Raw genomic sequence first — 14,538 nt, forward strand, 5'->3', positions numbered from 1 at the left:
GGTGGGGGATAACTGAAGGAAGGAAAGAACACTTTTACTTTCGATTTTCTATCTGTCTCTATTGTTTGAATTTGTTTCCCTGAAGCATGCTCCACTTCTGTTACCCTGATCAACCCATAACATCTTCAGTACTGAAACAGACCTTACCTGAGTGGTAATTTCCAAGCCAAGGCCACTGGCATCTACCACAATTAGAGTGAGCAGAGTCTGCAGTGCTAGGGCAATGAAAGTATTTACACCAAACACTAGGGCATAGCGCTCCATGCTGAGGTTTGCAGCAATCTGAAAACTTAAAAAATAAATAAAAAGAATGCAAAGATAAGAACTACTTCAAGGATAGTTACATTTCTTATTTCAAATGTGAAGAGCAGCCCATACTCTTCTACTGTCAATTCCCTTCCCAACCAAGTGAAGAGTATTCTTTTGCTAAATGATACAAACCTCATGCAAATGTCTGAAAACAGCAGAAACATGAACAAGGAAATAAATGAAACTTGCCTAAATACTTCCTCAAAAGAAAAACTGATAATGCACTTATGGTATAATGCTTCCTCCCATTTGCCCTTGAACCAGAAATTTAATTTGTAAAGAAACCAAAAAGTTAATCCTGTTACAGCTCTTCTGATGCTGCTTTGAATCGTAATACATACGTTGCTATTGTGATGAGTAACATGTAGATGATTCTGAAGACAACGTAGGATGCGTAGCACACCCAAATGTTACGCACAGTGTCCATGATATACACTGCAGCAGCAATCAGGAGAGAAAAGAGAGACAATGTCAATTCTCCCCAAGTGGACCAGGATATTTTTATGTAACCGACTGCAAACACTGCAACAGCACCTACAAAACAAAAACAGAAAAGTAATTACTCATTTTGCTAAACAAGCACTATTTCACTAAATGAAAAATTCACCTTAGATTAGGACATTTTAAGCTCTTTAAATTTCTAACCAGGGTAGTTCAAGATTATGAAGGCCCTTGAAAGTTAGGCAGAGATTTTTGGACCTGATGGAATAAATAGTATGAGAGAATAAATAGTATGATGGAATAAATAGTATGGAGAGATGATAAGAGACTGAATTAGGGCAGTGGGTAATGAGATGGAAAAGGAGGACATAGAACCAGGGGTGCTGCTAAGGGAAAGCTACTGAGGTGGATGCAGAGGCAAGAGTCAAAAAGAACCATCCTGCCTGTAGCCTGGCAACATGGCAGGATGGTTCATCTCTCCTCCCATCTGAGGGGCAGTTTGTCACGTGGTCAAATGACGATGATGAGGATAATGAGAGCTAAATGGTATGGAGTGCTTTCTAAGTGCTGGTCACAGTTAAAAGTGTTCACAGAAGTCCTTTATGATCTTCTAAGACCTATGAGGTGGATCAACAAATTAGACTGGAACGATAGATGCTAATGGCCAAAGACAGGCTCTGAGTTCAAACCTTGACTTTACCACTGACCATCTATATGACCTTAGGCAAGTGATTAACATATCTTTCAACAGCTTCCTTAATTGGAAAATGGGGGTAATAACTGCAACAAAGGAATTTTGTGAGGACGGTGTTAATATACATAAAGTCTTCAGAATGGCACCTGCAACACAACATATACTAGCTACTATTGTTAGAAAGTACTGAACAGTGCTGCTCAAAGCTTCACGCATGGCCAAAGCACGCAGTGAATCAGAGATAAAGGAAACTTGGGTAAGAAAACAATTTACAGGATCCTTACATTAGGTTTCCCAAAGGTTATAAATAATTCAAGCATGATAATAGGATGCTCAGGGCTGGTGCACTGGGATGACCCAGAGGGATGGTATGGGGAGGGAAGTGGGAGGGGGGTTCAGGATGGGGAACATGTGTACACCAGTGGCGGATTAAAAAAAAATGTTGATGTATGCCAAAACCAATACAATATTGTAAAGTAATTAGCCTCCAATTAAAATAAATTTATATTAAAAAAAAAAGAATTCAAGTTTGTTATCATAGTACTCCCTGAACGTACACTTCTGAACTGTCATCCTAAATGATAAAATCAGAGCTCAAAGTAAACAAACCATTCTTTGAGGTTACTTCAAATTTGAGAGGGGAGAAAAACTGATCATGGTCAACTAAACTACCAGAGGCCTCTCCCACCCAACCTGCCCTACCGCCCAGCACTGCTTACCCAGTAAGGTTGAAACGGCCTCCACACCGCCGTTATAGATAGCAGCATGGCGGGAAGGCATCACCTGCTCCCACAGGCCCTGTGCGTAGTTAATGACTTGAAAATAGCCGCAGGTGGAGAGGGCCCACCACACAGACCAGCAGAGCAGAGGGCGAGAGGAGTAGCACACCAGGAAATCATTCCACAGGACCTTCAGCACAAGGAGACGGTCTGGCTTGGATTCCTACCCAGAAAAAGGGAAGAAAGCAACTGGACAGAAAGCTGTTGTGTAGACTCAATTTTCTATTCAGCAGACTTTTTTCTGTTTCCTTGAGAAAACCAATTGCTTCTTTCATATATGTTGTTGTTCAATTGCTTAGCTGTGTCTGACTCTTTGCAACCGCATGGATTACAGCATGCCAGGCTTCCCTGTCCTTCACTACCTCCCTGAGTCTGCTCAAACTCATGTCTATATGTGTTTATATGTGTGTGTGTGTGTGTGTGTGTGTGTGTGTGTGTGTGTGTGTATGAACTTTTCAGCAATTACATTTATTCCCTCTTGGGAGAAAAATATATTTTGCTTTAAATGTTCTATATACATTAGTACCTCCAGCAAATGATACATTGTTTACAAAATGAAGGTAGAAAGATGATCAGAGACTGCAGACGTCAGTCAAAGGGAGATGACATTCCACATCTTCCCACACAGGGGCAAGCAGCATTAAGAACAAACAATAATTAGTAATCCCAGTAGGCTACATGCATGGGGTGGCAAAGAGTCAGACATGACTGAAGTGACTTAGCATCCACCAGTAAGTCACTGTTCAGGTAGAGTTCATGAATGAGAACCTATCAGATTCACTGAAAGATAATGGTTAAAACAGAAGTCTTAGGAAAAAATAAACCAAAATATTAGCAGCAGTGCTCTCTGGGTAAGGGGGTAATCAGTGATTTTAATTTTCTCCCTTAAGTTTTTTTCCCCAGTATTTTTTACAGGAAACATTACTATAATAATGAGGTAACAAAGCTATTATGCATGTAACTGAGTCAATCAAAACATGACTGAGCTATGTTCCATTATCCCTGGACTATGTCAAGAAGTCAGTGTGAGAGTCCAGACACCATATTCAAATATGCAATACAGTATTACTAACTACAGTCACCATGCTGTATATTACATCCCCACAACTTATTTATAACTAGAACTCAGTACCTTTCGACTCCCCTTTACCCATTTTTTTTTCCATACAAACTTTTGGGCCAACTCCAATCATATCAAAGGTCAGTCTACCAAAAGTTGCCATTAAGTTCAGAACCTTGCTCAGAACATAGGAAATTTTGCAGCTAACACAAGAAGGCAAAATGAGAGAATCCAGAGACCAAGAGGAAGCTACCTATGAAGCAGCATTCAAGAGGAAGGATGTGCGGCAGAGGCACGTTACAGACTATCTACATGGACGGCAGCAGCGTGCATCAGGCCGCGAGCTGGCTGCCGGCCACGCCTTGCACATGCCGCTGCTGCTGCTCAGTCTCATCAGCTGTGTCCACCTCTCTGCGACCCCAGGTACTGTAGCCTGCCAGGCTCCCCCTGTCCGTGGGATTTTCTGAGCAAGAATACTGGACTAGGCAATTAGGGTTGTCATCCCCTCCTCTAGGGAGCCTTCCTGACCCAGGAATCGAACCCACATCTCCTGTGTCTCCTGCACTGCAGGCGGATCCTTTACCACTGAGCCACCGGGGAAGCCAGTCTTGAACATGAAACTTCCTTTATTTTAAAAAATTCAGGTATAACTGACCTTTGACATTGTATTAGTTTTGGGTGTGTAACAAAATAATTCTGTATTTGTACACATTGTGAAATGATCACCACAATAAGTATAGTCAACATCTGTCACCATATATAGCTGTAATTTTTTTCTTGTGATGAGAATTTTGAGATCTAGGAACTTTCAAATAAACAATACAGTATTACTTACTATAATCACCATGTTGTACCTTACATCCTCACAACTTAGTCACAACTGGGACTTAGAACATTTTGACTCCCCTTTCTTTACCCATTTGCTTATCCCCTAGCCCCTGCCTCTGGCGACCACCAATCTATTCTCTGTATTTATGAGCTTGAGGTTTTTTTGTTTTTAGTTTCCAAATATAAATGAGATCATATGATACTGGGTTGGCCAAAGGTTTGTTCAGATTTTTCCATACAAACTTTTTGCCCAACACAGTATTTTTGTGTGTCTTACTTCACTTAGCATCCATCCATGTCCATCCACGTTGTTGCAAATAGCAAGACCTCATTTGTTTTTCTGTGGCTGTATAATGTTCCCGTGTGTATATATATGTGAGCATACCACATTTTCTTTACCCATTCATCCACTGTTGGACACTTAGGTTGTATTCACATCTTGGCTATTATAAATAGTGCTGCAATGAACTGGTAGGTTTATCTTTTTGAGTTAGTGTTTCCATTTTCTTTGGGTATGTAGGCAGGAGTAGAACTGTTGGATCTTGTGGGTAGCTCGAGTTTTAATTTTTTGAGGAACTTCCACACAATTTTTCATAGTGACAGCACCAATTTACATTTCCACTAACAGTGCAAAAAGGATTCCTTTTCTCCATACCCACACATTTCTTATTTTTTTTAAAACAGCCATCCTAACAGGTGTGAGGTGATAGCTCCTTGTGGTTTTGCTTTGCATTCCCCTGATTAGTGAGTGACTTAAGCACTTTTCATATGTACCTGCTGACCACCCAAACATCTTTGGAAAAATGTCTATTCAGATCTTCTGCCCATTTTTAAATTGGATTCTTTTTTTTTTTTTTGCTCTTGAGTTGTATGAGTTCCTTATATATTTTGGATATGAACCCCTTATCAAACATGATTTGCAGATATTTTCTCCCATTCAATAGTTTGTCATTTGGTTGATGCTTTTCTTTGGCATGCAGAAGCTTTTTAGTGTGATGCTTTCCCACTTATTTTTTGCTTTTGTTGTCAAATTAAAAAAAAAAAAAATCACTGCCAAGACAGATGTCAAGTTTACCACCTATGTTTTCTTCTAAGCATTCTTATGGTTTCAGGTTTTATATTCAACTATAAGCCACTTTATGTTAATTTCTGTGTAGCCCCTTCTCTTTAAACAGAACCTTTTAATAGTTATAGTTAAGTGTTTACAATATCAAGTTAAATAATTACTCTTTTCTTAGCTCAGTCATATATGCAGAAGATTTGTCTATAATCAAACAAGGATGAAAATTTTCGAGAATAAGTCTTCTGATAAGTGCTTTTGAAGGACACAATTCTAATTATTGCTATCAACAGTGAACAATTTTTTTTATGATGAAAGGAAGACTATTTCCTCAGCTATTGATATTTCACTATCCAAAATGGTAAAAATGTATACAATGAGGGACAGATAAAAGTACACCTGGTTTCAAGGGAAAGGAACCAAATATATATCATGGAAGAATGTTTGAGAGACTTTGGGAGACACAAGATTAGAATAGTGCAATACTGATGAACAACATTCAAAGGAAACAAGAACAAAAGGACAGAAGAAGGCACTTTTGAGGTGTGTTTATGAGTCAGCAATGATAGAGTTCTCTTCCAACAGAAAAGGCTTCTGGGACACACTTTCCTGCTCTGGCCTGCTGTGCACTTATCCTAGGAATATTCATTCTTGGCTCAGTCTGGTATCTCATAGAGCCCTAGTTCATAAGCCTGAAAGTGAAGCATTGGAAACCTGTTAAGAGTTGGCACAGAGATCTGCCTTTGGCTACTCTCTTTCAGGGGGAATGACACCTACCTGAGTTTCAAGGGCATTAAGCTGCAAAGGTGGGGGGGGCGGGTACAACCATATACGGCTTCACACCCTCCCCTCCATCCCAACTCAGACATAACTTGGCAGGGGTCCAACTGGAGACAATCAGAGGGAAAGGTTGTGACCACAAATGAGGGGGAAAAAAGTAGAAAAGGTCAAGAGACAGACTCTGTCCGTCACATAAATCTCTCTCTGATTCCGGCTTTTAGCACTCAAGGCCAACCTGATGGGAAAGGCAAAGTCCTGCCCAACACAAACCTCCCATCAGTCATCTTTACCATTATGGTTTCAATTCTTTGGATTCTGAAAGCTATTCTGACTTTAAAAAACATAGAAAGATGAGCATTATATTAACAATGAGTAAAAAAACAAAGTTATGAAACATGTAGATTATACTTTTGTTTGCTATAAAATGTATATATACAACAGCAATGTTTAGAAAGGGCAATAAAATATTAACAGTGGTAATCTTTGCACCCAGCAGTTCAGATGACCTCCTTTTATGTAGCTTTCTGTATTGTTTACTTAAAAGTTAAGTATGAATCTTCTAAATAAAATCAGTATAGAGATTCTCTTTTTCATCTTAAAATGATGTTTATTAGCCATATATTTTAAGAGGTGACTATTGAAATTAAGTAAATAAAGGCCATCTTCTCCTTAAAATGCTAAGATAACCTCACCAGAATAAGGATCATGAAATATTTCATAGATCTGCCTATTTACACCATCCCTCAGCTTAATTTTCACTTATCACATAGGCATCTTTTTTTTTTTTTTTGGCTGTACCACATGGTTTGTGGGATCTCAGTTCTCCAACCAGGGTTTGAACATGGGCCACAACAGCGAAAGCCAAGAATCCTAACCACTAAGCAACTGGGGAACTCCCCTTGGATCATCTAGTTTCAGATTTTATTTGAAGGTTTTGATGCCTTTTTTTTAAGCTTGAGAAGTTACTTCTCTGCAACAAGGGAGTCTCTACTGTAGTGGTTAGGAGTCAGCTAGGTCTGGGGTGGACATTTTGACTGCCACTTTCTAGGTGCCTTTGGGTAAGATAGTTAATGTAAGCTTCTTTTCCCTCCTCTGTTAAAGGGAGATAGTGACACTTTTTTTTTTTAATTGAAGGATAATTGCTTTACAGAATTTGTTGTTTTCTGTCAAACCTCAACATGAATCAGCCATAGGTATACATGTATCCCCTCCCGTTTGAACCTCCCTCCCATCTTCCTCCCCATTCCACCCCCTAGGTTGATAAAGAGAGGCCCTGTTTGAGTTTCCTAAGACATACAGCAAATTCTCGTTGGCTATCTATTTTACACATAATGTAAGTTTCCGTATTACTCTCTCTCCATACATGTCACCCTCTCCTCCCCTCTCCCCATGTCCGTAAGTCTGTTCTCTATGTCTGTTTCTCCATTGCTGCCCTGCAAATAAATTCTTTGGTATCATTTTCTCTAGGGCTTCCCTCACAGCTCAGTTGGTAAAGAATCCGCCTGCAATGCAGAAGACCCTGGTTCAATTCTTGGGTAGGGAAGATCCGCTGGAGAAGCGATAGTCTACCCACTCCAGTATTCTTGGGCTTCCCTTGTGGCTCAGGTGGTAAAGAATCCGCCTGTAATGCGGGATACCTGGGTTCAATCCCTGGGTTGGGAAGATCCCCTGAAGAAGGGAACGGCTACCCACGCCAGTATCTTGGCCTGGAGAATTCCATGGACTGTATAGTCCATGGGGTCACAAAGAGTTGGACACGACTGAGCGACCTTCACTTTTACTTTTCTAGATTTCATATACGTGTGTTAGAATATGGTATTTAACTTTCTCTTTCTGACTTACTTCACTCTGTATAACAGGTTCTAGGTTCATCCACCTTATTAGTACTGACTCAAATGCGTTCCTTTTTATGGGTAATCAGTTCAGTTCAGTTCAGTTGCTCAGTCGTGTCTGACTCTTTGGGACCCCGTGAATCACAGCACGCCAGGCCTCCCTGTCCATCACCAACTCCTGGAGTTCACTCAGAGTCGCGTCCATCGAGTCAGTGACGCCATCCAGCCATCTCATCCTTGGTCGTCCCCTTCTCCTCCTGCCCCCAATCCCTCCCAGCATCAGAGTCTTTTCCAATGAGTCAACTCTTCGCATGAGACGGCCAAAGTACTGGAGTTTCAGCTTTAGCATCATTCCTTTCAATGAGCACCCAGGACTGATCTCCTTTAGGATGGACTGCTTGGATCTCCTTGCAGTCCAAGGGACTGCAGCATCAAAGTCTTCTCCAATGAGTCAACTCTTTGCATGAGGTGGCCAGCAGTCCATTGTATATATCTACCACCACTTTCTTTATCCATTCATCTGTCGATGGACATCTAGGTTGCTTCCTTGTTCTAGCTATTGTAAATAGTGCTGCAATGAACAATGGGATACATGTGTCCTTTTCAGTTTTGGTTTACCCAGGGTATATGCCTAGGAGTGGGATTGCTGGGTCATATAGTGTTTTATTCCTAGTTTTTTAAGGAATCTCCACACCGTCTTCCCATAGTGGCTGTATCAATTTACATTCCCACCAACAGTGCAAGAATGTTCCCTTTTCTCCACATCCTCTCCAGCATTTCTTGTTTGTAGACTTTTTGATGATGGCCATTCTGACTGGTGTGAGGGGATATCTCACACCACACACATTTCTTCATCCATTCATCTGCCGATGGACATCTAGGTTGTTTATTGTAATAGCTAGATATGTAACAACTAGATATCTCACAGCACACCTCACACATTATAGTTTTGATCTGCATTTCTTATAATAACGACTGAAGTTAAGCACCTTTTCATGTGTTTGGTAGCCATCTGTATGTCTTCTTTGGAGGAATGTCTGTTGAGGTCTTTTTCCCACTTTTTGATCGGGTTGTTTTTCTGGTATTGAGTTGTATCAGTCGCTTGTATATTTTGGAAATTAATCCTCTGTCAGTTGTTTCATTTACTAATATTTTCTCCCATTCTGAGGGTTATCTTTTCACCTTGCTTATAGCTTCCTTTCCTGTGCAAAAGCTTTTAAGTTTAATCAGGTCTCACTTGTTTACTTTGTTTTTATTTCCATTACTCTGTGAGGTGGATCAGAGAAGATCTTCTCTTAATTTCTGTCATTGAGTGTTCTATATTTTCCTCCAAGAGTTTTATAGTTACTGGTCTTATATTTAGATCTTTAATCCATTTTGAGTTTATCTTTGTGTATGGTGTTAGGACGTCTTCTAATTTCATTCTTTTACACGTAGTTGTCCACTTTTCCCAGCACCATTTATTGAAGAGGCTCTCTTTGCCTCATTGTATATTCTTGCCTCCCTTGTCAAAAATAAGGTACCCATAGGTGTATGGGTTTATTTCTGGGCTTTCTATCTTGTTTTATTGGTCTATATTTCTGTTTTTGTGCCAGTACCATACTGTCTTGATGAGTGTAGCTATATAGTATAATCTGAAGTCAGGAAGGTTGATTCCTCCAGCTCCATTCTTCTTTCTCAAGACTGCGTTGGCTATTTGGGGTCTTTTGTGTTCCCATATGAATTCTGTAATTTTTTCGTTCTAGTTCTGTGAAAAACGCTATGGGTAATTTGATAGGGACTGCATTGAATCTGCAGATTGCATGTGGTAGTATAGTCATTTCCAAAATATTGATTTTTCCTGCCCAGGAACATGGAATATCTCTCCCTGTTTATGTCATCTTTGATTCTTTCATCAGTGTCTTATAATTTTCTGTGTACAGTTCTTTTCTCTCCTTAGGTAAATTTATTCCTAGATATTTTATTCTTTTTGTTGCAATGGTGAACGGGACTGACTCCTTAATTTTTTTGATTTTTTGTTAGTATATAGAAATGCAAATGATTTCTGTGTATTGATTTTATATCCTGCGAGTTTGCTAAATTCACTGATTAGCTCTAGTAATTTCCTGATACTATCTTTAGGGTTTTCTATGGACAGTATCATGTCATCTGCAAACAGTGAGAGCTTTACTTCTTCTTTTCCGATTTGGATTCCTTTTCTTTTTTTTCTCTGATTGCTGTAGCCAGGACTTCCAGAACTATGTAGTGGTGAAAGTGGACACTCTTAGGGGGATCGTAGGGGGAATGCTTTCAGTTTCCCACCACTGAGAATAATGTTTGCTGTAGGTTTATCATATATGGCCTTTACTATGTTGAGGTAGGTTCCTTCTATGCCTACTTTTTGAAGAGTTTTAATTATAAATGGGTGCTGAATTTTGTCAAAGGCTTTTTCTGCATCTATTGAGATGATCATATGATTTTTATCTTGCAATTTGTCAATATGGCATATCACACTGATTGATTTGCACATATTGAAGAATCCTTGTAACCCTGGAATAAACCCAAACTGATCATCGTGTATAAGCTTTTTGATGTATTGATGAATTCTATTTGTTGAAATTCTGTTGAGGATTTTTGCATCTATGTTCATCAGTGACATTGACCTCTAGTTTTCTTTGTGTTGTCTTTGGTTTGGATATCACAGTGATGGTGGCCTCGTAGAATGTTTGGAAGTGATCCTTCCTCTGCAATTTTTTTAAAGAGTTTTAACAGGCATAAGCTCTTCTCGAAATGTTTGACAGAATTCTCCATCTGGTCTGGAGCTTTTGTTTTTTGGGAGATGTTTGTTCACAGCTTCAATATCAGTGCTTGTAATTGGGTTGTTCAAAATTTCTATTTCTTCCTGTCTCAGTCTTGGAAGATTGAACTTTTCTAAGAATCTGTCCATTTCTTCCAGGTTATCCATTTTATTGCCATAGAGTTGTTCATGGACCACAGCCTTGTCTAACTCAATGAAATTAAGCCATGCCGTGTGGGGCCACCCAAGACTGTTGGGTCATGGTGGAGAGGTCTGACAGAATGTGGTCCACTGGAGAAGGGAATGGCAAACCACTTCAGTATTCTTGCCTTGAGAACCCCATGAACAGTATGAAAAGGCAAAAAGACAGGATACTGAAAGAGGAACTCCCCAGGTCAGTAGGTGCCCAATATGCTACTGGAGATCAGTGGAGAAATAACTCCAGAAAGAATGAAGGGATGGAGCCAAAGCAAAAACGACATCCAGTTGTGGATGTGACTGGTCATAGAAGAAAGGTTTGATGCTGTAAAAAGCAATATTGCATAGGAACCTGGAATGTCAGGTCCATGAATCAAGGCAAATTGGAAGTGGTCAAACAGGAGATGACAAGAGTGAACGTTGACATTCTAGAAACCAGCGAACTAAGATGGACTGGAATGGGTGAATTTAATTCAGATGACCATTATATCTACTACTGTGGGCAGGAATCCCTTAGAAGAAATGGAGTAGCCATCATGGTCAACAGAAGAGTCCAAAATGCAGTACTTGAATGCAATCTCAAAATGACAGAATGATCTCTCTTCGTTTCCAAGGCAAATCATTCAATATCAGGTAATCCAAGTCTATGCCTCAACCAGTAACACTGAAGAGGCTGAAGTTGAACAGTTCTATGAAGACCTACAAGACCTTCTAGAACTAACACCCCAAATAGATGTCCTTTTCATTATAGGGGACTGGAATGCAAAAGTAGGAAGTCAAGACATACCTGGAGAAACAGGCAAATTTGGCCTTGGACTACAGAATGAAGTAGGGCAAAGGCTAATAGAGTTCTGCCAAGAGAATGCACTGGTCATAGCAAACACCCTCTTCTAACAACCCAAGAGAAGACTCTACACATGGACATCACCACATGGTCAACACCGAAATCAGACTGATTATATTCTTTGCAGCCAAAGATGGAGCAGCTCTATACAGTCAGCAAAAACAAGACCAGGAGCTGACTGTGGCTCAGATCATGAACTCCTTATTGCCATATTCAGACTGAAGTTGAAGAAAGTGGAGAAAACCACTAGACCATTCAGGTATGACCTAAATCAAATCTGTTATGACTACACAATGGAAGTGAGAAATAGATTTAAGAGACTAGATCCGATAAACAGAGTGCCTGATGAACTATGGATGGAAGTTCATGACATTGTTCAGGAGATAGGAATCAAGACCATCCCTAAGAAAAAGAAATGCAAAAAAGCAAAATGGCTGTCTAAGGAGGCCTTACAAATAGCTGTGAAAAGAAGGGAAGCAAAAAGCAAAGGAGAAAAGGAAAGATATACCCGTTTGAACGCAGAGTTCCAAAGAATAGCAAGGAGAGATAAGAACGCCTTCTTTAGCAATCAATGCAAAGAAATAGAGGAAAACAATAGAATGGGAAAAACTAGACATCCTTTCAAGAAAATTAGAGATACCAAGGGTACGTTTTATGCAAAGATGAGCTTAATAAAGGACAGAAATGGTAGGGACCTAACAGAAGCAGAAGATATTAAGAAGAGGTGGCAAGAATACACAGAAGAACTGTACAAAAAAAGATCTTTGCAACCCGGATAATCACGATGGTGTGATCACTAACCTAGAGCCAGACATCCTGGAATGTGAAGTCAAGTGGGCCTTAGAAAGCATCACTACGAACAAAGCTAGTGGAGGTGATGGAATTCCAGTGGAGCTATTTCAAATCCTGAAAGATGATGCTGTCAAAGTGCTGCACTCAATATGCCAGCAAATTTGGAAAACTCAGAAGTGGCCGCAGGACTAGAAAAGGTCAGTTTTCATTCCAATCCCAAAGAAAGGCAATGCCAAAGAATGCTCAAACTACCGCACAATTGCACTCATCTCACACGCCAGTAAAGTAATGCTCAAAATTCTCCAAGCCAGACTTCAGCAACTCATGAACCATGAACTTCCAGATATTCAATAACTTCAGATATTCAGTAACTTTCAGATACTCTGGTTTTAGAAAAGGCAAAGGAACCAGAGATCAAATTGCCAACATCTGCTGGATCATCACAAAAGCAAGAGAGTTCCAGAAAAACATCTATTTCTGCTTTATTGACTATGCCAAAGCCTCTGACTGTGTGGATCACAATAAACTGTGGAAAATTCTCAAAGAGATGGGAATACCAGACCACCTGACCTACCTCTTGAGAAATCTGTATGCAGGTCAGGAAGCAACAGTTAGAACTGGACATGGAACAACAGACTGGTTCCAAATAGGAAAAGGAGTACATCAAGGCTGTATATTGTCACCCTGCTTATTTAACTTCTATGCAGAGAACATCATGAGAAATGCTGGGCTGGAAGAAGCACAAGCTGGAATCAAGATTGCTGGGAGAAATATCAATAACCTCAGCTATGCAGATGACACCACCCTTATGGCAGAAAGTGAAGAGGAACTAAAAAGCCTCTTGATGAAAGTGAAAGAGGAGAGTGAAAACATTGGCTTAAAGCTCAACATTCAGAAAACGAAGATCATGGCATCTGGTCCCATCACTTCATGGGAAACAGATGGGGAAACAGTGGAAACAGTGTCAGACTTTATTTTGGGGGGTTCCAAAATCACTGCAGATGGTGACTGCAGCCATGAAATTAAAAGACGCTTACTCCTTGGAAGGAAAGTTAGGACCAACCTAGATAGCATATTCAAAAGCAGAGACGTTACTTTGCCAACAAAGGTCCGTCTAGTCAAGGCTATGGTTTTCCAGTGGTCATGTATGGATGTGAGAGTTGGACTGTGAAGAAAGCAGAGCACTGAAGAATTGATGCTTTTGAACTGTAGTGTTGAAGAAGACTCTTGAGAGTCTCTTGGACTGCAAGGAGATCCAACCAGTCCATCCTAAAGGAGATCAGCCCTACGATTTCTTTGGAAGGAATGATGCTGAAGCTGAAGCTCCAGTACTTTGGCCACCTCATGTGAAGAGTTGACTCATTGGAAAAGACTCTGATGCTGGGAGGGATGATTGGAGTCAGGAGGAGAAGGGGACGACAAAGAATGAGATGGCTAGATGGCATCACCAACTCGATGGACATGAGTTTGAGTGAACTCCAGGAGTTGGCTATGGACAGGGAGGCCTGGCGTGTTGCAATTCATGGGGTCGCAAAGAGTAGGACACGACCGAGCAACTGAACTGAACTGAACTAAACCATCACTATGGGCTTCCCTGATAGCTCAGTTGGTAACGAATCCACCTGCAATGCAGGAGACCCCAGTTCAATTCCTAGATTGAGATGATCTGCTGGAGAAGGGATAGGCTATTCACTTCAGTATTCTTGGGCTTCCCTTGTGGCTCAGCTGCTAAAGAATCTGCCTGCAATGTAGGATACCTGGGTTCAATCCGTGGCTTGGGAAGATCCCTTGGAAAAGGGAAAGGCTACCCTCTCCAGTATTCTGGCCTGGAGAATTCCACGGACTCTGCTGTCCATGGGGTCGCAAAGAGTCAGACAGGACTGAGCGACTTTCACATTCACTATCACTATTCTGAAATCTTTTCCAGGTAGTTTGCCTATTTCCTCTTCATTTATTTGGATTTCTGTGTTTCTAGTTTGTTCCTTCATTTGTACAGTATTTCTCTGCCTTCTCATTTTTTTTTTTTAAGTCTTTGTGTTTGAGGTCTCCTTTTCCCAGGATTCAGGGTTGAATTCTTTCTTCCTTTCAGTTTCTGCCATCCTAAGTTTGGCCCAGTGGTTTGTGTAAGCATTGTATAAGATGAGA

At 40.4% G+C, this 14,538-nt stretch overlaps 1 protein-coding gene across 1 annotated transcript in view; it reads right to left on the reverse strand.

Annotated features, from left to right (window-relative positions):
- Positions 1 to 14,538, reverse strand: part of SLC19A2 (solute carrier family 19 member 2) — a 35,227-nt gene that overhangs the window by 3,952 nt on the left and 16,737 nt on the right. The window contains exons 3-5 of the mRNA XM_027975590.2: positions 2,164 to 2,386; positions 651 to 843; positions 148 to 289 (exon numbers count right to left, since the gene is read on the reverse strand). Of these exons, the coding sequence (XP_027831391.2) occupies positions 148 to 289; positions 651 to 843; positions 2,164 to 2,386 (558 nt within the window). The remainder of the gene's footprint in view (positions 1 to 147; positions 290 to 650; positions 844 to 2,163; positions 2,387 to 14,538) is intronic.

The sequence above is a fragment of the Ovis aries genome, chromosome 12 (genome assembly GCF_016772045.2).
Source record: "Ovis aries strain OAR_USU_Benz2616 breed Rambouillet chromosome 12, ARS-UI_Ramb_v3.0, whole genome shotgun sequence".
NCBI lineage: Eukaryota > Metazoa > Chordata > Mammalia > Artiodactyla > Bovidae > Ovis > Ovis aries.